The sequence below is a fragment of the Petaurus breviceps genome, unplaced genomic scaffold (genome assembly GCF_028583685.1).
Source record: "Petaurus breviceps papuanus isolate PSGF00001 unplaced genomic scaffold, PetGlider_PUasm1.0 90700, whole genome shotgun sequence".
NCBI classification, from domain to species: domain Eukaryota; kingdom Metazoa; phylum Chordata; class Mammalia; order Diprotodontia; family Petauridae; genus Petaurus; species Petaurus breviceps.
The window spans coordinates 5,205,180-5,230,229 of record NW_027187315.1 but is presented as its reverse complement, the minus strand read 5'-3'; the positions used below and the strand labels follow the sequence as shown (position 1 = coordinate 5,230,229).

The window sequence follows — 25,050 nt, the reverse complement described above, 5'->3', positions numbered from 1 at the left end:
ACTTCTGAGAGAAATAAACACAAATACACAGAAAAGATCCCAAAGCCTTCTGAGTAAAGATATCCATTCCATTTGTTAACTTCTTGGTTATCCAGAACATGACTGATGAAAGTCAGCTGATATGCCTATATCATTGGAAAGAAAGGATATATATGTGTGTGTGTGTGTGTAACAAAATTTAAAATCATTTTTTAAAAAAATAGTGCTACTAACCTCAGCAGCCCTTTGAAAATGCTCAGAAGTTCTCTTCATAATTTGTCATACAAATCTCCATGTACTTCTGCATCCTTTTTAATTAAATCTGCTTTCTATGTATTAAAATCTAAGATAAAAAGGATTTTTTTCAATTTTAATTTTTTATTTTGTTTAATATCACAACATGTCAAGAGACTTGTGTCTATTTGTGAAGGTTTTTAAATCTATTTTCTTGCGCTTAAAAGAAAAACATGACTCAAACATATTTTCTTCCCACCTCATTTTTATCTCAGTCAACTTTTGTGCACTACCCTGAGAACCTATCACTATTTAAAACATTGTTTCCATGGGAAAATGCATTCCTGGTTCCAAACAGTAGATTGTACAAATAAACTTTTGGAATACAACCAAGTTCTTAAATTGAAAGCTGCCTGTTTATATTCTGCAGATATTTGAACAGACTCAGTTTGGAACCATCAGAATGTCAGTAAAACCTTAAAAGATTAAATTAATGTATTAAATAGATCATTAGGGTATGGTACAGTTGTTCAAAGTCTAATAATACTTTGTTAAATAGGTTCAAATATGGGAAAGGACACTATGTGTTCCAATTAGCCTGTCTAGGCTAGGCATTTTTCTTACATGGCAGTGTTTCTCAAACCAAGGCTTCTACAAAACACTCCTTAGAGTTCCATGAGGAACAGACTGAACTAGCCAATTAGCATACACGCAGATGCATCCATGTTGCAATCTATATTGGTCACACACAGTGTATATACTTAGCCACGTCAGAGAATCAGTGAAAACCTATCATGTAACTGAAAAGTTGACTTTTGAAACTTAGAATCAGTCATTAAACCCAACAATGTGCAGTGCAAAATTAGTTGATTGTCAGGCAGTCTCAGGTTATGTGTAAAGTAGACTCATAGATGTAAAAGCAGAAGAAACCTAGTCCACCCTCTCCATTTTATAGAGGAAGAAACTTAGGCCCAAAGAAGTTCAGTGACTTGCCAGTCAGATCACAAAAGTATTAAGAGGTAAGACAACCCTCATTCACTTAGAGTCTTAATAGTATGTTTAAGATAAATATGTTTCATCCAGTTCCTATTATTGGGTAATTGGGTGAAATGTGAAAGGGCAAAGATACCCCCCCCCAAAAAAAAACCCTGTTAATGACCCAGAATTTGAAAGGAAGAAGCCTAACTCAGCACCAGACAGAAAAAGAGAAGGCAAGGACTACATTTTGCCTTTCTTTGTATTTTGAGCACTATGTTCCTGGAATATAGTAGGTGCTTAATAAATTTTTTTCTGATTGATTAATTGATATGTAATTACTGTGTCCAGTTTGGGTTTCTTTCTAGTGATCTGGATTTGCAGTGTGTTTCATGTTACCCAAGTCTAGAAGATACTTCCACAATTCTTGCTAAAGCACAAGGGCATTCACACACAGAAAGCAGATTTTATAATAAAATGCTCAGATTTTTTAAATAAAAATGAGATAAGCTGAAAATTATATACCAGAAAAAGCATTGGTTGTGTAATCAAAGCACATTGGTTCAAATCTAACCTCTGCCACTACTTACGTTACCTTGAGCCGGTTACCTAACTTCTCTGTACCTCTCTTTCCTCATCTGTAAAATAAAAAGGTTGTATTAAGTGATAGTAATCTCATCTCAGTAGATAGGCTGTTTCTGATGTCTCTACTTTTAGCACAAAGTTGATTTGAAGAAGTGTTTCTGGTTAGCCACATGTTTTTAATACCATTAGCATCTTTTAAAATACATTTTTAAAGATTTTACTGAGGGGCAGCTAGGTGGCAAGAGAGCAGTGGCCCTGGAGTCAGGAGAACCTGAGTTCAAATCTGGCCTCAGACACTTATTAGCCATGTGACCTTGGGCGAGTCACTTAACCCCAACTGCCTTGTCTTCCCCCCTCCAAAAATATATATATATATATATATATATATTTTTTTTTTTTACTGAAAGGTTTCTGCCAGAATTTTGATGTAAGTCAAAGGCTTTGTGATTGCCAAAAGGTAGAGAATTGGGGCGACTAGGTGGTACAGTGAATAGAGCACCAGCCCTGCAGTCAGGAGGGCCTGAGTTCAAATCCAGCCTCAGACACTTAACACTTACTAGCTGTGTGACCTTGGGCAAGTCACTTAACCCCAGTTAACCCCAGTTTTCATGTGTTTAGATCTGTTTTATAGTATTTATAGTATTTCTCATAAAGTCATTAGCTTCCATTTGCTCCAATCTAATTTTGAAGGAATTATTCTCTTCAGTGAGTTTTTGAAATTCCTTTTCCATCTGGCGAAATCGACTTTTTAAGGCATTCTTCTCCTCATTGCCTCTTTTGCCATTTGATTTAGTCTATTTTTTAAGGTGTTATTTTCTTCAGTCAGGCTGTTGACTTGCTTTTCATTATTTTCATGCATCATTCTCATTTCTCTTACCAATTTTTCCTCCACTTCTCTTACTTGATTTTCAAAATCCTTCTTGAGCTCCTCCATGGCCTGCGACCAGTTCATATTTTTCTTGGAAGCTTTTGATGAAGGAGTTTTGACTTGTTGTCTTCTTCTAGTTCCATGTTTTGATCCTTTTTGTCCCCAAAAAAGTTTCTGTGGTCTGATTGCACTTCCTCTGTTTGTTCATCTGGTAGAGAGCTGTGTCCCAAATTGCTGGGGTTTTCACAGTTGTCAGAGCTGTTGTTAGTACTATGAGGAGGGCGCCCTCTCTCCAGCCACCACAAGCTTTGGCACACTGGAGTTTCTCACCCGAGGACCACCACCCAAGACTGTGACCCAGATCCATGCATGTCAAAGCAAGAGCGATTATACTCTCAATGGTCAGTTGGTCCCCCTATAATCTGCAGACCAGGAGCTCTGGAGGCAGCCATGCCAAGATGCTGCCATCTCTCACCACAGGGGCAGGGGCCGGACTGCACTCCTCTCTCACCTAGTTCCAACAGTTCCTCACTGACCCTTTGCTTTCTCTTTGGTTTTTATGGGTTGAAAAGTCTAGAAACCTCCACAGCTGCTGGTGATTCACTTTCCTGATGTCTGCTCCAACTGATCTTGGCCACTGTTTGGGGCTGTCCCAGCGGAATTGTGCTCGGCTCCCAGCCCAGTGCAATAGACCTTTCTGTTTGCCTGCCAGGCTTCCCTCAGTGGGAGATTTGTTATTCTCTGTCACTTTGTGGATTCTGTAGCTCTAAGATTTTTTTAGAGTCATTTTTTTACACGTATTGGAGGTTGTTGGAGCAGGAGTTCAAGCAAGTTCCTGCTTACTCCGCCATCTTGGCTTGCAATTTGTAGTCTTAAGAGAATTGCCTTGGGCAGTAGCATGTTGAGTGACTATCACAGGGTCACAAACAGCCAGTATATATTGGAGGTGGGATTTTGTGACCAGTTCTCTATCCACTTAACAATGGGGGTATCAAACTCCAACCACTATTGACTTAGAAATTAACATTATCTATTAACATTTATCTGTGTTTTATTTATTTTGTTGAATATTTTCCAATTACATTTTAATCTGGTTCAGCTGCATGGGGGCACCTGTACATTTGGTACCCCTTTACTACATTATACTTTTTGTCAAAGTAGGCTTTTCTATAACTCATACATTTTCATTGAAGTAGATTGCTTTCTAAAAATTGGAAAGATTATTTACTAAGCAAGAAATGGACTGTCTAGGAAAAGAAAGGCCATTTACTTCCTTAGGCTATTTTTTTTGTTTTGTTTTATTTGGTATATAATGAGACTTCTATTTGAATTGAAAATCAAAAAAGGAAATGTTAATAACTTTAACTTCATCCGAAAATATACTGGCATCAATGTCATTAATAAACAAGCCCACTAAATAAGACATAATTCTTTTGTGAAAATATCTCTTCCTCAAAGGAGTTTTTTTTTTTGCTTATTTCCCAAGATTGAGGTTTCTGTGAAAATTCTTCTGACCTATCTGTGCCAGGAAATATTCTCTTCATTTAATTCTAACTTCATTTTCAGAGATATGCCCATAAGAAAATACATGTGAAGGATGTAATTCAATGAAAATTTAATTTCAAAATACAGGATCATGTTTACATTAAAAGTAATCATAGTCACTTAACCTCAATTGCCCTCCAAAAAGCACCAAAAAAAAAAAAATAATCACAGAAAAGTATGCAAAACTCATTATTATGTCCATTAAAAATAAATGAGATGGGCAGCTAGGTGGTACAGTGAATAGAGCACCGGCCCTGGAGTCAGGAAGACCTGGGTTTGGATCCAGCCTCAGACACTTAACACAAAAAATATTCATGTGACCTTGGGCAAGTCACTTAACCCTTATTGCCCTGCAAAAAAGGGGGGGGGAGAATGAGAAAGTAATAGAAGTGTCCTGCTGAAATCTTCAAATATTCTTTTCAGACCCTTCTCTCCTGTAAATAATAGTTTGATAATGTAAATTTCAATTATTAGACTTAATTTATAACAAGGAAAATATATGTTTTCACACTACTGCAAATAACTGAAAAATTATGGGTCTTGTCAAACATCAAAATAGAATGTAAGTCTTGGCTTTTCTTCTTTGATTTTTCAGCTTTATGACAAAATTAACACAAAGTCTTCACCACATATCAGGAATCCTCCGAGTGATGCTGTACAGAGAGCCAAAGAGGTAATATTTTAAGGCTTGCTCGGTTCTGTCAAGTTTGAATAATCTTAATTATTATTTTAGTTGCAAACATTCTTCTTAGTTGCAAACATTCTTCTTTTTCTTAATGGGAAAATATTTTGGTTGGAAGAAAATGTAATGATCATGACTGTAATCTTTTAAAATGTCATTTATGCCCTTTCTTCTTGTGTCCTATTCTGGCGTATTTCTAGTTCTTCTGCTTATTCAACATTACTTGTTTTTCTGTCTTATTCAATTGGTTTTTAATCAGAATGGCAGTTTAATGCAATTATACTCAGATTTGAAAGTCACCAAAATTTGATCTCTGAGTACTTTTATAGAAAACATGTCAGCAGCATCACTCACTGCCTAATAGATTGTTGTTTCCTTTTGTTACAGACTTGCTATCTGAACTTGAGCCACTTAACTTCTCCAGTCTTCCCTATCAACAGCTTGTTAATAGTTTTACTCATTTATTTCTAAATTTCTATTTACTCATTTATTTAATAGCGTACATTAGAAATGTAGTGCTATGGAAATCTTAGCTGTTGGTTTTTTTTTTTAAGACAGTAAAGCTCAAAAGAAGACCATAAACAAATCAGATGCATTACAGACAAATCATTGCTGTAATGTTATGTTGGCATCAGAAATGGTTTGACTGGTAAAGATATTTTTAATGAATATAATCCTTTCCCTAAAAGTTTCAAAAATTCAAGTCTTGTAATTCAGATGTAAAGTGGAATGTTATCTGTAGCTCAAAGAACTTTTGTGTTTATTTGGTTGTATTTAAAAATAATGTGTGACCATGTTTTTTGTGCCATTAGATTATTAAAGGCAAAGAGAACAGGCTAGATATAACTTGATAATGTTGCTTCCTGTCCTCAAAACATATATGGTTCTTCAATGTAGCATTTTCATAAGGTCTAGAGAGATTCTAGGTCCCATTGATGAATTTCTTTCCCTTATGACTTCCATTTATGGTAATGGAAACCTTAACTCCAGACTAAACTCTTAAACAGAAATATGTCTAAAATTTATCTTTTAGAGTCCAGTTTATTAAGTTAGAATAACAACAGTATGCTTATTCTGACAACAGACTTTTCCTCTCTGGGCCATATAATGAAACTGAGTTTTAAAATGGACAAAGTTCATCTAAAGAGAAAGATGGAACTTTTGCAAAATACTGTTGTTTGGAAACAGTATTGTGTACCTTTCTGGGGATTAATTTAAAAACCAATAAGAGTAGAAAAGTTCAATAAAAGGAAAATGAAAAACCACATTGCTGTGTTCGGTTCCCTGTCAGTGACTCCTGGGAACCATTGCCAGAAGCATACTCCTCAGGTTTGGGGTTTTTTTTTGGTTTTGTTTTGTTTTTTATCTGGGGGTGTTGCATGGAGAATAAATTGATCACATCAGGCAGGAAGGAAAATTAGTAAAATTTTGGAACTTTTTTCCTCCCATTCATAGAATAACTTTGAATGATTTGTGGTTATGTAGGGAGGAGGGTTGCAGAAAAGGGGAGAGGAATTGCCATTTGTTAATATTCAAGAAGACTGTCATTAACTTTTATTAACTCTTGTTTGGATGGTGAGCTTTGAATGATTTTTGTATTCTCTGGTTCTCCCAACTAATCCCTAGTCTTCAAAGTCATATTAGCTTTGCTCTGATTTAGATATTACTTTGTTTTTTATTCATTGTTGTTCTTTTTGTAGCAGTATTTTCATTGTTTTTAAAAATATATTTTAACATTAATTAACAAACATTTAAGTGCTTAATGTTTTTATATCACATACTTTTCCTATTGTATCTTTCCCCCTCCTCTCAAAGAACCAACCCTTTTGAAAAAAGAGAAAATAGTTCAGCCAAATTAGCCAATACTAAAAGTCTAGCATTAATTATTTGGAGTGTTCCATACTCATAAGCCTCCTCCCCACTCCACATCTGCATAAAAGGAGCCATGGCAGGGGTGGGAAGGACGGGTACCTTCTAATTTTTCTTTAGGACCAAGTTTAGATTCAGTTTTAATTTTTATTGTTGTTGTTCTCTTCATTTATAGTTATAGTATATACATGTATGTATGTGTGTTTATGTGTGTAGCACATGTTTTCATGATTCTGCTTAATTTCACTGCCCTTTAGTTCACCTAAGCCCCATGCTTCTCTATTTATTATACTCATTATTTCATTAAGCTCTTGGATTATATTCTACATAATAAAGGAAGAAACTTCTGGAAAAATCTATGTAATCTATTACCATGCATATAAATCTTCCATAATGTTAAAAAAAAATCTAAATAAAAGGATGAAATTTTCAAAAATTAACTGCCAGAAAATTTGAGTAGCTTTTTTTTCTCCTTTCTATGAGAAAAAAAAAACTTTACATATTTTCTGAGTCTCTTAGTATGTTTGTGACACTGTAGAGTTTTAATGACATACCCTTTACTTTATAGGTATTGGAAGAAATTTCATGTTACCCTGAAAACAATGATGCAAAGGAGTTAAAGCGTATTTTAACCCAACCTCATTTCATGGTAAGTTCAACTTCACAGTTAAATTTTTCTTAGAACTAAAACCAACATTTCAGAAAAAGTTTTAATGACATAACACCCATAATAATAAAAGAAAAATGTCAACTTTATAAAAATAGATTTTTTTAATCACCATCTTGCCAAATACAGAACTTGGCTATAAGAGTACATCAAATATGTGTATGTTGACCTGATAGATTAAGACCGTGATTATTTCTTATTATAGTAAAATTATTTTATGGGACTATATTGGAGTTGGATGAGACCTTAAATTTAATTTATCCAACCCCCATCATTTTATAGATAAGGAAATGTGTGCCCAAAGAGGTTAAGTTAAATAATTGATTTGGCCAAGGTCACATCCCTAGTAAATAGGAGAGCTATGATTTTAATCCAGTTCTCTGACTATTTGATTTTTACTCTCATTCTATTAAAATGAACTCATGAATGAGCTTGAGATTAACTCATTTGGCTTTTCCATAGGCATGTCTTTCTTCAAGTGTCAAAATTTCCATTTAAGAGAACAGAATGTTAAATTTTTTTTCATTTTATTCAAGTAGTGTAACTCTGATGTCTGATAAACTTATTTTAAAAGTTCTGTTTTCTTATAGAATATTTTAAAGAATTTATGAGACATTTTTATTATAATACTAAGTTTGAGAAGTTATTGTTATATATCAACTTAATGACCTCATAGGAGGTGCATCCTTCTAGAGAGGAGAGACAGAAACTAATGTCCATAGTGCTGCCAAAATAACAAGAGGGCCACTGGAACATCATCCTAGGTAATTTTTCATATAATTTGATATTTACGTAGGTAACATTTTAAATCCAAATACTTACATTTTTAGTTACTAAAAGCAAATAGTTTGAACAGCTAAAATACAGTTGGTTCTATTAGAAGTCATTGTGTAGAATATTATTGTGCCCACTGAATCTTTTCAATTACTTCTCTTGAGAAAAAATATTTAGAATTTCTTTTAAAGGCCCATTTACCTATTTGTTTTTTAAAAAGTTGATAATTAAGTTGAGATCCAAAAATTAAGCTGATTGAATTACAAGATTCATTTCCCCAGAAATAGGATAAGATTTTTTTCTAAAAATAGACCTTGTTCAATAACAAGGCTGTTCAACTTATTTGGTTCTGATAATTAGTGACCTTTTTAAACTTAACATTCCAATAGTTCCCCTTTATTTTATTCTGACTCAGCACTTATTTTTGACTTTGGACAGTAGTTGTATTAGCTGTCTCATCCGAGAGAGAGAATATTTGACATCCGTAGTATATATAGACAGAGAAGTGTAAGTGTTTTTTTTCTGGCAACACATCTCCCAGTACTAGTGGTCCTTCCTGTGTGATTATAAAAGAGAAAAAAAAGTTAATGAAAATGATAGGTATTTTAACTTTTCAAATATAGTGAATATGAGTACTTAGATACTTAAAAGTATTTTTCAAATTCTGATCTCCAATACTAGTTGTAATAATGTTACGTCCACCTTTTTTCCTGAAACAATGTAAAACATTTTACAGGATTTAAAGCACTATATATATAAACAGAATACATCCCTAACCCTCACCAGCCATCTCACAAATGTGTGCTATCGGCCACAAAAAAGACCAAATAAGAAAGGTTAAGTGTATCAGAGAAAATACCGTACAAAATAGTTCTAAATTGGAAGTTATAATTTTAAAATAGACTAGTAATTTCTGGTCCATAATTATTTCTCCAAAAATCAAACAAAGTTCAGAAAGGTTCAGCACCCGAAGGTTGGCAGCCAGGTTCAACCATAGAGGTTCATGAAAGCTTATCTTCTCACACTGAGAGGCATCGCAGGCCACATCAGAGAGTGAAGTTAGTGCCCACACAGATAGAAATCACAGAACATAGGCAAATAATGTAATGCTGTATAAGACATTAAGGGCTTTGCCTCAAAGCTTTCTGTCTTTGTTGTATACACTTAATGTTTTATTTAAATGTAATGAAATTTTGTATCAAGGATATAGGAAAAATATCCTATTTACAATATTCTTGGACTTTCCATCTGTTATGCAAAAAAAAAAAGTATGTGTATTTCCATAGAAATAAAAGAGAACAGAACAAGAGTATTATGTATGAATCTATTACATGCAGCTTGCTTTTTTAAGTATATAATAAATTCAGTGTTATTTTTAGAAGTATCCTGCTTGTCTGTGTTTCCCTCTGAACTTCCTTCTGTTCCTTTTTTAAAAAATGTTCCAGTGGCCCTCTTGTTATTTTGGCAGCATTATGGACATTAGTTTCTGTTTCTCCCCCTCACCGCACTCCCAATTCCCCACACACATTAAAAAGAAAAACACAAGCCTAAAAAGGCAAATAAGCAAGCCAAGTAAATCCACACATTATCCACATTCAGAAATATATAGCTCATTCTGTCCCTTTGGCCCATCATCACTTTGTCAGGAGTTTGATAACATGCTTTGTCCCTGGAATTTTGTTGGGTCATTGCATTGATCAAAGTTCTGAAGTCTTTAGAAATTGGTTTTTCTTTACAGTATTGTAAATTGTTGTCCTGGTTCTATATACTTCACTTTTCATCCCCCATACAAGTCTTCTTAGGTTTCTTTTTTCATCATTTTGTCAAGTAATCTCAAGTGTCCCTCATGTCATTTCTGTTATATTCACATACCACAGTTTGTTCATACATTCCCTAGTTGATGTGCACTTCCTTTGTTTCCAGTTCTTTGCTATTGCAAGAAAAAATATGTTTACATTTTACATACAAATGTGTTATACATATAGGTCTTTTTCTTCTTTCTCTAATTTCTTTGGGATTTAGGTCTATTAATAGGTCGCTTTTGCTCCCAGACTAGTCCACCTACTTTTCCTTTCATGCATTTCCTAAACAATATCTTCTTCCCTCTTATACTGACCATATATCTCTTTATCTCCCTTTGGTTCACTTCCAGTTTTTATCCTTTTAGCCTCAGTATAATAATATTGATATTTTTAAAGGTTTTTTTTTTTTGGTATTGGGGAGCAGATTAAGATTGTTGAAATTTCTTGTGTAATTTCCTAAGTGGGGCAGCAAGGTGGTGCAGTGGATAGAGTGCTGGGCCTAGAGTCAAAAAGACTCAGCTTCTTGAGTTCAAATCTGGCCCCAGACACTTACTGGTTGTGTGACCCAGGGTAAGTTACTTAACCCTGTTTGCCTCAGTTTCCTCATTTGTAAAATGAGCTGGAGAAGGTAGTGGCAAACCTGTCTAGTACTTTATGACCCCAAAGGGTCACAAAGAGTCGGACATGACTGAAACAACTCAACGACAACAAACTTACTAAATACAGTACAGCCTGTTCTGTTCCTCCTGTTCAACATTGGTTTCATTTCCTTGTCTGTATACAGTGCATGTATAAGATTGGGGGGTGCGTGTAGCAGTTGGGGACCAAAAAAAAATGTGTGGGTGGGTGTATCAGTGAACAAATACTGGGCATTCTTTATCCATTTGTTTCTTCCTATGTGGATTGTTAAATTGACATCTCTTGTGGTCATTGATTTCATTAAGGAATCCCATGGTGTTTAAGACTCAATACATTCAGAGTACAAACGTTTGTTGACTGAGTTGATTCTTGAAATTTCATTCTAGTGAAACTTTATATCAGTTAAACTTTTATAAGACATGTTAATAATCTGAGTCACTGTATTTTCCATCATCCATTTCTCATTTTGTATCATCAGCACCTTGTTTGAATATGCTACTTTGAATCTCTTAGTATATGCCATGTTGTCTTCTCATCTTTAGTCTTTCCTCTCATTTGGTGTTATGACCTTTTTTTCTAAGTGGTTACTTAGTCTGACTGCACACTGAAGCTAGACTCTAAAATCACTCACCAACAGTTGTTCCTTTCCTGATAATATACAATCAGATTCACTTTTTGTATTGCTATTCATTGTTCATCCAGTCCAGTACCTTTTATCTTCTGTGCTACATCTTTATTTGTCTCTCCCATGAGAAGATGTTAAGCTGTGTTTCCATTTTAACTATACCTTGCTTGCCTCCTATTTAGCTTCCTCACGGGCTTGGTCATTGAACTAGAATCTCACAAATCTATTTAGATTACCAACAGTTAAGTTCATGTTTACATCTTAAATATTACTTTGATGCTTTATGTCACTTTGTTAATACAGAAACAGATGATAAATGGACATTTTTATAGTTTCTGTTGTATGAATTGGCATGGCCAAAAAAGACGTTGTCTCTTGGCCAACCCCCTGGTGAGCAATTTCTCTGCCCTTTAGTACTAGGCTATTCTCTGACACAAACATTTTCTCTCATAGGGACTGTACTTTCAGCCTTTCCAATTTTGTAAAATTGACCAGAACTCTTCCTCTGTAAGCATAAGCTTGCAAAAACCCAAAGTCAAATCTATACCACAGTGAGACATTAAGTAGGATTTCTGTGGATTATCATTGCTAAATCATCTGTAATCATGAGTTAGATGCAAGCATTGAGTTACATGAAACATTAATATCATCATTGAAAGCTACAGTGTTGGTAAAGTGGATAGAGCACTGGACTTGGAGTCAGGAAGGTCTGAGTTCAAATTCTGCCTCTGATACTTAAACTGAATGACTGCCCAAGTAAACCTCTAACCCTCACTTTCTTCACATATAAAATGAAGGGGAAGGACTGTGTGTCCTCTAACGTTCCCTCAAATTCTAAATCTCATCCTATGTTCAGGACATGCTTGTTACTCTATATATTGTTTAGAAAAAATTTTAAACACACTTGTGATTTCATTGGTATAAAGAACTCCCTTTTAGAAAACTTTTACCAATTCAGATGAGCACCTGTCCTGCTACTTAGAATCTCAGATAGTTGCCTACAACACAGAGGTGGTGACATTTACAGAATGGATCAGCATGCCATTCATACCTTCATTCAAGACATTGATTTTTAAAATTGTTGAATAGCACCAGGCCAAGATATGATCTCAAGTTCACACCACTAGAAAATTTTTTCAGTGTTGACAGCAGTATACATATTTGTTACAAGTTTAAGGACAAGAAACACCGACAGGAACAAAGAACCTTAGAGCCAGCTGTCATTTAAGTTCAGCTAGTTCCAACTTTCTGCCTAAAGAATGAGCCCTCTCTACAGAATCTGTGATAGATGGTCACCTGGCTCAGGCCTGAACACTTGCAGTGATGGGGAGCTCACCACTTATCCAGGCATTTCTTTCCTTTTATGGACAGTTCTAATTGTTAGATAGCTCTTCCTTTAGAATAACTTGGCATCATATTTATAAGAGACTTGAGTTTTCAAATCAGTTTATTAGAAGATAACTTAAGTCAGGGTTTCTAACCAGTCAGCTTTGAAATAGGATAGTAGTACAGTGTTCATGTTTTGTTTTGTTTTTTAATAACCTGATTTAGTAAAGGGATATAGAGTTTTACCTACTTTGTAATATTCTTTGGAAGATCTAGGAATGAAACCTGCCACAGAAATTGAAAGAATGATTTCATGTTTGTATTGTGGTCTCTCATTTACATATTAATATATTGCTACTAGATAATGAGTCATATAAGAGTAGTGCCCATGTCTTAAAATCTTATCTTCCAATCTTTGTATCTAGTAATAAAATCTTCTACATGTAATAAGCACTTAAATATTTGTTGAAGTTGATGATAATTGTGATTTTTCTTTATGAATTCATGCAGGCCTTACTTCAAACTCATGACGTAGTGGCACATGAAGTTTACAGTGATGAGGCATTGAGGGTTACACCTCCTCCCACCTCTCCATACTTAAACGGAGATTCTCCAGAAAGTGCCAATGGTGACATGGATATGGAGAATGTTACTAGAGTGCGGCTGGTACAGTTCCAGAAAAACACAGATGAACCAATGGTATGTGTTAGGGGGGCATTGTATGCTCCTCCACAAAAAATAACCCAGTATGCTTCCCAGGACATAGCTAATTTGTCAGCCCATATTGGTGACTTAGGATTGTCCCTAACAACCACATTTAGTCATCCCCAAATGAAGAAAGATGCTGTAGTGCTGAGATGATACATCAAGAAAAAAGAAATACTTTATCTTCCTAATCAGCAACTTGATCTTTAATTCTTTTTTTTTCCTTTTAAAGTTATTTTCTTTTAGTTTACAGCATTCCGTTCCACAAGTTTTGGGGTTCCAAATTTTCTTTCCTCCCCTCCCCCCCGCCATGGCAGCATGATTGGTTCTGCATAGACTTTCACATTAAACATTAGTCAAGATGTAAAGAATCATAACCAATAGAATGAACAAGAAAGAAGAAACAAAACAAAACAAAGAAGAGAGAGAGCAAGTAGTTTGCTTCAATCTGCATTCAGACTCCATGATTCTTTCTCTGGATGTGGATAGCCTTTTCCATCACAAGTCTTTGGCAATTGTCTCATAGCCTTGCATTGCTGAGTAGAGCCCAGTCTATTAAAGTTAGTAATCACTTCTTTTGCTTGCTATACAGAGATTTATAGTAAGAACAAAGAAGATAACAAAACAAATCTGTGCAAACATCAAATGTGTTTCTTTAAAAGCAAAAAAGTAAATCCTGTCTCCCTAAAGCTGTCCTTAAAACCTCTCCAAAAAAAGTCTTCCTGGACTCTACAACTTTGATAAAGATGTTCCTTCACCTTTTTTTTTCCACTTACCTAGCCTATTTTTTCTCTACTTCTCTACTAAAAAAAAATCTGGAGAGCAATTTGGAAATATGCCCAAAGGGCTGTAAAAAAAATATGCATACCTTTTGACCTAGCAATACCACTTCTAGGGCTGTATCCCAAAGAGATCATACAAGTGGGAAAAAGACCCATGTGTACAAAAATATTTATAGCAGCTCTTTTTGTGGTGGCAAAGAATTAGAAATCAAGGGGATACCCATCAACTGGGGAATCTCTGAACAAGTTATAGTATATGAATGTTATCGAATACTATTTTGCTATAAGAAATGAGGAGCCGATAGATTTCATAATAACCTGGAGAGATTTATATAAACTGATGCTGAATGAGGAGAGCAGAACCAGGAGAACTTTTGTACACAATTACAGACACATCATATCTGTGACGACTAACTTTGACAGACTGGGCTCCTCTCAGGAATGCGAGGTTATAAGACAACTCCAAAGGCTCGTGATGGAAAGGGAGATCCACAACCAGAGAAAAGAACTACAGTCTGAACGCAGATTGAAGCAAGTTACTTGCTCCCTCTCTTTTGTGTTTTGTTTTGTTCCTTCTTTCTTGTTCACTCCATTGGTTATAATCCTTCTTTACAATTTGACTAATGTTTGATGTGAAGGTATTTGTAGATCCTATATTTGATTGCATGTTACCATGGGGAGGTGGGAGATGGAGGGGGAGAAAATTTGGAACTCAAGGGATTGTGGAACTGAATGTGGTAAACTAAAAGTAAGTAAATTTAATATATAAATTTAATAAATAAAATAAATTTTAAAAAAGAAAGAAAAGAACAAAACCCTTGTGACAAATAACAAACAACACAGGCAGTTCACTGGGAAAATAAATCTTTGAACCTTGAAGACAAGGATTTTGCCTTTCTTTGTATCTCCAGTGCTTAGCATAGTGCCTGGCCCAGAATAAGCACTTAATAAATATTTATTGACTAACTTAGCAAAAAATAATAATAAAGCAAGAATTTTGAGAACTTAAAAACTTTGTACAGTAATACTAATATGATATTAAATGTAATTTTGTGTGATAAGAAGTACTTTCTCTGTGCTGGACACTTTGCTGTCCCCCCTGAGTACTAGTACTAGATATACATCCTGGGACTTCTTTTTTCCTCTGTACTCTCTCCCTCTCAATGATCTTGTTAGCTCCCCTGGGGTCAATTCTTTCTTTTCAGATGTCTCCTAGATCTTTATCTCCAGCCTTAATTTCTCTCTGAAACCCTAGTCCCACATTGCCTACTGCTTATCTTTACCTCTATGTACCATTAACATCAATCTACACATCCCACAGGCATCTTAAATTCAACATGTCCAAAACCGAAGTCATTATCTTTCCTCCTAACTCTACTGCTTCTCTTCAGCATTGCTCTATTTCTGTCAAGGGCACTACCATACTTCTAGTCAACAAGGTTCACAACTTCAGTGTCATCCTTGACTCCTTACTCCTACTTACCCCACATGTTTAAGCAAGTAGCAGTTCTTGCCATTCCTCAGATCCATCCCTTACCATCTCTTATCTTTACTTACACATCCACCACCCTGGTTCAAGTCCTTACCTAGACTGTAGGAGTCAGTAGCCTTCTAATTAGTCTGCCTGCTTCCAGTAGTCCCTCTCCCCATTTTATTCTCTACATAGATGCCAAATTGGCATTTCCAAAACACAGACCTAAAAATGACACTTCTCTACTTAGAAGTCTTCCAGTGTTATAGACTTCGATCTGCAAGGGACCTGAAAGTTCATTTAATCCAACTCTCATTTTATAGTTGAGGAAACTGAGACCCAGATAACTGACCTGATCAAGGTCACCCAGGATGTCAGTGACAGAGCCTAGTTGCAAACCCAGCTTCTCTATCTCCATATCCAGCTTTTTAGTAAAATCTCTGATGCCTCTAGGTTACAGAATGAAATCCTCAGCCTAGCATTTGAAGCCTTCACAGTCTGAGTCCTGCCTACCTTTCTAGTCATCCACTTTACACCCTCTTCATTCCAGTTAATGGCTTGCTAGCCATTTCCTGTACAAGACGTTCCACCTCCTGTCTTCATACCTTTGGATGAGGGGTCCCCTATGTCTGGAATGTAGGAATCCCTGGATTACCGCAAGGCACAGCTCATGTGCCACATCCTGCAGGAAGTCTTTCCTGAGCCCCCAGGTTGTCAGTATTCTCTGGCTTAGTTCCTTTGCATAACACTGTGTGCTCTGTGATATTTGTGTTTGTATGGTACTGCCTCAGCAGAATGTAAGCTCTTTGAAGTCAAGGAGTATTTAGGGTTTTTTTTTCTTTGTACCCCAGTTCCTTGAAAAGTACCTTGTACATAACAGGCAATTAACAAATGTTAAATTTAATTTAGAAAGTTCAGATGTGTGATTTATGGCTGATTTCAGTATGGCATTGTGATTACTTCTATAGAAATTTACCTTCAAACTCTCAGCCAAGACCATAACTTCCCCTTTGCCTCTTTCTATGGAAACATCATAGAACCTTTTTCATAATGTATGAAGACTGCTTGTATTAGAACTAAACTAAAACTAAAAGTGAAATGTGGGTTGTTAACTAGTAATATTTTGATAAATTCATTATTCTCATGGGTTATCTGCTACCTTCTAAGGATAACAAATATAATAGCTGATGAAATCATAGTTATGGAATTGTAGAAATTAGGACTATGTCTGAGTCATAAGTCTGAAGACACTGTCATAGAGTTATCTGATTTAAATATAACTTTCCCATGAGTTTTTATAACTTAGGAATTATAAAATGTTGCATACAATGTTTTGAGATTCTCAGTGTTAACATGATAACATTCATGTTCCTTTTATAATGTTAATTAGCCATTAATCACTCTTATCTTTTTTAATGTTTGGGATTTTCCTTTTTTTAATAAAAATTCAGTTTTACTGATAAGAGAAAAAAGCAGGGGAAAATCCTTAAGAATTTGCGTCCTTGAAGCCATAGCCTGTAGAACTCATTCAGATTATTTCAGCATTTTCCAAGCTATTTTGTAATCCCTCATAGGAATGACATTTCCTCATTATGAGTTTTTCCATCTTGGATAAAACCATCAGGCCCCAAATTGATTTTCTTCATCTTTCATAGCGGACCTAAGCCACGTCCTTTATTAGTTTACCCATTCGGTTCTTAAACTCAGTACTTTGCAGAAATTTCTAAATATTGGAATATTAAGATTACCAGCTTCTGAGATAACACAAATTTATTAGATTCCCTCATGTTCCTTTTGGCCAGAGAAGGAAACACAACATACTCAAGACATTATTTTGGCAGTAGTAGCTAAAGCTTCTTCATGCAAGTATTAGATGCTACTTAGTATATCCTGTTGAAATCCTATCTTGACACTGCTGTTCTTTTTAGTAATAGGAATATCACTGACCTTTCCTTTTTAGCAGTTCTAGAGACAGCTATTCAGAATCTCTTTAAGGATTATTTCCTTGATCTCTGGGTCTGATTTCAAATCTGAATATAAAATAAAAACTTACTTCCCACCTCTTCCCTTCTTCCTTCTCACTCTGAGCAGGAAGATTGGCTGTTTTTCCAACTGAGACATAAACTGCTGAAAGACTAGGGAAACTGGCTAAGGAATGTGGTATGGGCAGATTTAATTCTCCTTATTTAAGCAGTTGATTTTTCTTTTGCTGCTGTCAGTTTGAGATCTGGAAATTTGTGCTTTAAAGTATAATTCAGATTTTCAGTAACATATAAAGCCTTATGTTTTGCTCCCACTAACCTTCAGGAATACTCTTTTCTTTATGTATTATAAAAATTAAGAGCAAATGGCACAACTTAATAGTTCTCAGTAGTTTTACACAGTAGAAAGAGCACTGCCTTTAGAGTAGGATAACCTGAGTTAAAATCCTGACCCTCCCATTTTACTGTGTGATCTTGGGAAAGTCAGCTTCTCTGAGCCTCAGTTTCCTCATCTATAAAATAAAGTTACTGGACCCAAAAAATACTAAGGCTTCTTGTAGCCTGAAATTTATGATCTTCTGATCATATAACCTGAGCTGTATAAAGCTACAAAAAACTGAAAGAGAGGCATTTTCCCCAGAAAGCCTTTGTCTATGGAATTATGTCTTTTCCTCCATCTGGCATCCCTTTGCTTTGTTGGCTTTCACAAAACCTATTTTTCATTTCTTGTGTCCTGGAAGGAACACTGGATTTTGACTCAGGAAATCTAGTTTGAATCCCAGCTCTCTTACTTTTTTATGATATTAAATCAAGTCACTTAACTTCTCTAACTTCAGTCTCCTCATCTACAAATTGAATCATAGACCCATGCAATGAATCATACCTAAATGGGATCACAGAGCACCTTGCATGCAGTAGTTTAGTAAATACTTGTTGACTAGAGTTGAATCACAGAATTGTAGATTTGTTGCTGCCAGGAACCTCCTGAACAAGTCCCCATATCTTACAGATAAGGAAGCTGAAGGTCCAATGACAATGGAACCTTCATGACAATGACAGTCCAATGACAATGACTCACTGGGTTGTTGAGAAGAAGCACTTTATAGACTTTAAAGCATTATGTAAAAGAGAGATAATACCATTGTTATTAAATAACCTTTTCTGGCAGGGGGTATTTTCAGGACGATTTTTATGTTATGATATTTTAAGACCTTTGGGTTTTTTATATATTTAGGTTAGTGGGATTGATGAGGGATGGCTCACAATAGGTTCAACAGGAATTCTGATCTTATCTAAGACCAGAAAGCCTTCGATTCAGTCTTGAAAGAATTCAGCCCAAGCCAACTTGGAGTCAGAGTTGTAAAAGTTTATTGTACGCTTTACAGCAGGCCAGGGTCCTTAGGGCACCTGCCAGTTTATTGTTAGGCTGTACAGCGGGCAAGAGTTCTAGGGAACCTGCAACCTCAAAGGGGTAGAATTAAGGTTTATATAGAATAATCCATAGTAGAACCCGTGCCAATTATGCTAACTAGGTGATTAAGGGTGGGATTAGGGAGGAGTTAAGGTGGGGCCAGTGTTTAAAGGAATATGCATTCTTAATGTAACTGTACAGACTTATTGCCAATAATTCACTGGGAAAAAGCCCAAGGGGGGGCTACCTGGACGTGTGGTTTTAGGCTTGAAAAGTCACTAAGTCAGCTAGTGGTCAAGGGCTGACTGAGAAGTGCCTAGTCTGCCACCCATCAGTGTCATGTTTGACAAGATTGATGTCTGGGAACCAAGGCTAACTGAGACTCAGTGTGTGGATAATAGGCTAAGGAGTTAACTCAGAGATAGGGTCCCGAAGGATTCATTGAGGCAGCTGAGGAGTCAACCTAGAGATAGGGTACCAAAGGATTCATGGGGGCAGTGGGACACTGTACAAGGGGGAGATAATAGTTGCCTAAGCTGGAATGTTTATAGATACCTTTGTGAAGGATTGATAGGTGTAGCTAGTCCAAGCAGTTCCAAGCTGAGAAACAATTCATGAGTTGTTGCTGGGCAGAGTTAATTCTCTGAAGCTGAGGGGGGGGGGGGGGGATGTGAAGTGTGATTTTACAGACTGATGTTACAAATTGGTATTACACATTGAGTTTACAAATAAAGATCCCAAGCATCCCATCAGGATGATTCTTATACTTAACCAATGTAAGTTATGTAAACCAATTTACTAACACTTGATGTTTAATATATTATATAGTATATGATAGTATGTATGTATATGGTAGTTTATTAATATACTATATTACTTGTAATTATGTGAATTTCCTAATAACAAATTTTTAATTATTAGTTTAAATGTATTTTGGGGGGAAGGAAAAGGCAGGGCAGTCGGGGTTAAGTGACTTGCCCAAGGTCATACAGCTAATATTAAGGTTCAAGTGTCTGAGGCCAGATTTGAACTCAGATCCACCTGACTCCAGAGCCAGTGCTCTATTCATTGTGCCACCTAGCTGTTCCTAAATGTGTTTTTTCTGTAAAGAGTAGCTTATTTTGAAAAGACAAGGCTTTTATTCAAATAATTATTCTCTTTGTATTTTATTTTCCAACAGGGAATCACTTTGAAAATGAATGAACTAAACCATTGCATTGTAGCAAGAATTATGCATGGGGGAATGATTCACAGACAAGGTAATCTTGACACTATAGTTTTTCTTCTCTTGACTCAATTTATATTAACTGTGCATACTATGTGAACTAAGTGATTTTTAAAGACTAGATCAAATTATCTGCTTCTAGAAAGTTGTCAGTTTTGTTTCTTTTAGTAGTTTTTTGTCATAATAAATAATAAAGTTTAATTAACAAAATAATAAATTTTGTTGTAATTGTAGTCTGCCTTGATTTTTACTTCAACATTCCACTTATACCATAGTTAATGGAAGATCAATCCTTTGTGTCAAGTAATTAATCCCCTTATTGCATCAGCTCTCATTCTCTGACATGTCTGTGCTATGAGTCACAGTCAGCCTTTGAGAATCAATTGTCCTCTCCATGCCACAGTGATTGGCTAGAGTTGGATCTTAGTAACAACATAAGAATTAAAAGGTGGCCACAGTACAAGAGACCTGTCACAAGGTACATTACTGTGTACACTTAGGCAGTACTCAGCATACATTTTTGAAGTGCTGAAAGGGTGGTAAGGACAATCATGTCAGTATTAAGCACCTGCTACTTGCAGGGTGTTGTGCCAGGCTTTGTAGGAGATACAAAGGTTAACAAGACACTGCACCTGGGGGGCCAGGGGGCACAGGTTAATACTAGATGACCTCATGGTCTCTTCCAGCTCTAAGTCTGTGATCTTATGAGCTTTCACGTATCTTACAATGTAATAGGAGGGATCAGACACATACAAAAATAATAATATGGAATAATTCATGATGAAGCAGTAAATCTTATCTAAGAAGAAAATTATAAGCTTTTGTTAAGGAACATTTGGTAAGCATAGTAACAAAATAAAAATCCCCACCCCATTCCCACCTAATAGACACTAACTTTATTTTAAATTATTTCCTTTAGTTTGGGCCATATTTTGTGGCTTTTATCTCCTCCACAGTTCTAAGCCATTGTTAATATAGGGGCAATATTATACTTTGTAGAAAAATTAAAAAGCCACAAGACACAGTTCTACAAATGGATAGCTTCCTGCAGTCCTAGAACCTGCCTCTTTGCAATGTATTTAAAAAAAAAAATACTGCAGACTGATAGAGGGAAAATAGGTGTGAGACCTGTGAGTACTGCATTATGACTCTTCTTTCTTTGGTGTGTTCATTCAGGCTCATCAAAGATCATTGAACAAGTAGAATCTACTTTTTTTTTTAAGTATGAGACCTCATAGAAGAAAGTATTGTGTTGTTGTTTAGTTGTCTTACTCTTTGTGACCCCATTTGGGGTTTTCTTTGCAAAGATATAGTAATTTGCCATTTCTTTCTCTAGCTCATTTTACAGATGAGGAACTAAGGCAAACAGGGTTAAGTGACTTGCCCAGGGTCACACAGCTAGTAAGTGTCTGAGGCCAGATTTGAACCCAGGAAGATGAGTCTTCCTGGCTCCAGCCCCAGGACTCTGTGCACCATGGCACTGTCCTCCTAGAAGAGAGTACAAAGAACCAAATGGATTTTCCTTCCTGCTATTTCTACCCACAGGGAAAGAGGACATTGAACCATTTAATTTTCCTGTGAAGTTTTGGTGAAAAGAAAGCCTGTCTTCTTTACTTCAGCTGTATAATGAGAGCTTCCGGTCATACTTAAGTCTTACACATGGAAGAGGCCAGTTGTGTCCCCTTTTTTCTGAGACAGAGCTCTAAAAAATCCCCTTCTTACTATGTGATACTGTATATGCCAATTATTTTAAATGAATAAATCAATGAAATGCTTGGCAGATTTTTTTTAATTCATTATTTTATGATAGACTTATAAACCCATTTCTCTCCATTCTTACTGGAACTTATTCTGGTACTAGTATTCAGTAGCAGTCATGGGGTATTCTCACTTACATTCAGGTTTTGAGGGCAAGCCTTTTGGAATTTTGAATTCCTATAATGTTTTTCATATTAGCATAAAGACTCATTTTTTTAAAATCTGAAGATCAGTAAGTTCAAATAAAATTTTAAGCAGTTATGTGTCCAGTGAAAACACTCTTGAGTAAGGTGTCATCACCTTTGAAATTTTGAAAATTTTTTGTATGATAACACTACTATAAGACCTGCTTGATTCTGCTGTAAGCAGAACGACCCCAAGCCATGTATTTTACATAGTAACCTGATGCAGAACTTTACAACTCAAAGTACAAGGTCATTTTTTCCAGTGCTATTCTTTCAGTTGCTCCCTAAATTCATTCTGACCTCTAATCTCATTTTTGTCAGTTATTAAAAAAAAAAAAAGAATGAAAGAAAAAGGTAATTTAAGACTAGTAACTCTATCCTATGTTCCCTGAAGGGAAATCATGTAAGAGGTGAAAATAGACGTTTTTCATTTCAGCACCAACATTCATTGCTATATAATAGTTTTTGCTGAAGAGACTCAAGAAAGACGATGGAAAACCTGCTTAATTTTAGTAGCATCATGCTATAGAAGACTCATTAGGTCAGTCAGCACTCCAGTGATCTAACACTTTTTTTAGATCAGAATTCTAGCTACCATTCAATCAGCAAGCATTTATTAAGTCTCTCCAGTGGCTGTGCTAGGCACTGGGAATACAAAGGCAGAAGTAAAATAGTCTCTGCCCTCAGAAAGCTTATATTTTATCAGGGTAACAACACTTCTTTACATAGAAGGGTTTGCCTTTGTAAGAAGGGCCATCTCTTCTTGTGAGACACAAGGGTAAAGGAGGAGACTATTAGAAGGCATCTGGGTGATAAGAGATAAGGAAGAAGAGGGAGCTCTTGGTGAATGACCTCAATGTGAGGCAGGGTTGAAAGAGGAGAGGAGAGGAAGTATTGGGAGGTTTGGAAGGATGAAAAGGTTTGGAAAATATACTGTGGTAAGTGGCACAATATTGATTAGGAAGAGATAAGGATAAGATTATGTAGCATGAATTTATAGTGGACCTAGTTGGCACAGTTTCATGATTTTTCTCTAACCTTGTTCAGTAGTACGTGAATTGTAGCTAAGACAGCAGTAGAAGCAATCCAAGGCTAAGGCAAGATCAGTAATAGGATATGGGGCAAGAGACTCTAGAGAAAAGGATAGTGTAGGGTTAAATTGGCTTATCAAGGGATTAAGATAGGGTAAAGAGAGGAGGGTAGCCAGTGTTCTCTGATGGTGATGGCCTAGGAAAGAATGAAGGGGATGAAGGATTGGAGATTGCAGTGAGGATGAAGAATCAGGTTTGAGGTTGGAAGGCAGAGGGAAAGATAGAATAAGAGATTGTGCTTAAATAAAGGAATTCATAGTTCATGAATGTGGAAATGGAACATTTTGCAAGTGGAGGCTAGACCCAGAGTATGACTGTCCCCGATTAGGTAAGTTGGGCTGGAGGAGTAATTCGTGGGAAGTGAGCATGTTGAGGAGGTCAGGATATTTGAGGGAGTCAGTATGTGTTTTGGAAGTCTCTTGGTATGAGGATAGGAATTGGAGAGGAGAGAATTGCTCCAAGCCAGGCATTAAATTCATTGAGAGAAGAAGAATATACTGGAGACTGGTAGATAGCAGCTACCAGAATCTTGATTGATGGTAGATACAAATTGAGTATTTTTTGAAGAAGAAAAGTTATTGAGTGAGAGTGGGGAGTAAGGAGTATTCCAGCTTAGCTACCGCAAGTGGGTCGGGATGTGAGTAAAAGTGCAGCCAGTCTTGGAAAGAGTGACCATGGAAGCAGTGTTCATCATTAGGGAGCTAGGTTTCAGTGCGTGTAAGAAGATGGAATTGAAGATGAAAACTAATTTATTACCTGTGGAATGGGTATTCCAGAGAGCACAGTGGAAGAGGTGGATAGCTTTAGAGTGAGGAGTTGATGGGAATGGGTTGAGAAGGATGGAAATTAGGGCATCATCAGTAAGTGATGGCGAACAGGGTTTGAATAGTGGCAGCCAGGAGTTTAGAATCACTGGGATAAAAAATTGATGACTGATAATAACAGAATGAAAGTTTTGAAGTAACAATTGGAGCAAGAATTTGGCTGACTTCTAGCTCATCGTGGGGTGGAATAGTGGTAATGGAGAGTATTAACAGGTGAGAAGTAGGCAGCTCTGAAAAAAGTGGCAAGGGATGAGTTATCTGAAAATGAGAAACGTATGATTAAAAAATAGAGCTCTGGGATGAGTGGCAGTTTATTAATAATAGGATCAAAAGTTCCAGGAGAATAGGAAGTAAAGTACAGGGACTGGGGAGGGCTTGGGATACTGGTGGGTAGAAATAAGAGTAAGGAAAAGAGTAAGATGGGAGATGGCTTTTGTGCTCCACAGATAGGTTAATTACCTAATTAAGTTTTTACTTAATTAGGTAATTTTTAGTTAGTAATTTTTACTAACTAAGTTTTTACTATGTACAGAGTACTGTACTAAGTGGTAGGGATACAAATAAGAAAAATAAGCCAGTCTCACTTTCTCATGGTGGAGACAACACAGATATGGAAAGTTTCACCTGAAAATTAGATGGAAAGATCCAGTGGTTCTTAGGATACAGGGGCAAAGGAGATGGTAATGCCTCTTCTGCAATGTCATTATCATGTCACCAGGTTATTTGATTAAACAGAATACTTAATGCTAAATTACAGGGTCGACTAAACTTTGGTTTACTTTCAAAAATCTATGAATTGATATTTCTTGCATTGGTATTTTCTACAACCAATCTTTTTTTTACTGAATCTATTATTTCATTAGCATAGGTAACTCCCATTGAGAAAACCTTTACCAATGCAAATCAATACTACTCAGCACCTGTAGTTTTAAACTTAGCTGCCTGCGGTGACACAAGTTTACCAGTAATCTGCTTGAAGTCACTCAGCCAGTTCGAACTTATGTCTCCTTGACACCAGTGCTGGCCAGCTGCTGTCACACTACCCC

General features: G+C 36.1%; 1 protein-coding gene across 12 annotated transcripts in view; it reads left to right on the top strand.

Moving 5' to 3' along the window:
• The window catches only part of CASK (calcium/calmodulin dependent serine protein kinase), a 490,128-nt gene that overhangs the window by 417,898 nt on the left and 47,180 nt on the right, over positions 1 to 25,050 (top strand). For all 12 annotated transcript variants that reach the window (XM_069065716.1, XM_069065725.1, XM_069065724.1 and 9 more), the window contains 4 exons: positions 4,782 to 4,859; positions 7,306 to 7,386; positions 13,081 to 13,269; positions 20,102 to 20,180. In XM_069065716.1, coding sequence (XP_068921817.1) covers positions 4,782 to 4,859; positions 7,306 to 7,386; positions 13,081 to 13,269; positions 20,102 to 20,180 — 427 coding nt within the window. The remainder of the gene's footprint in view (positions 1 to 4,781; positions 4,860 to 7,305; positions 7,387 to 13,080; positions 13,270 to 20,101; positions 20,181 to 25,050) is intronic.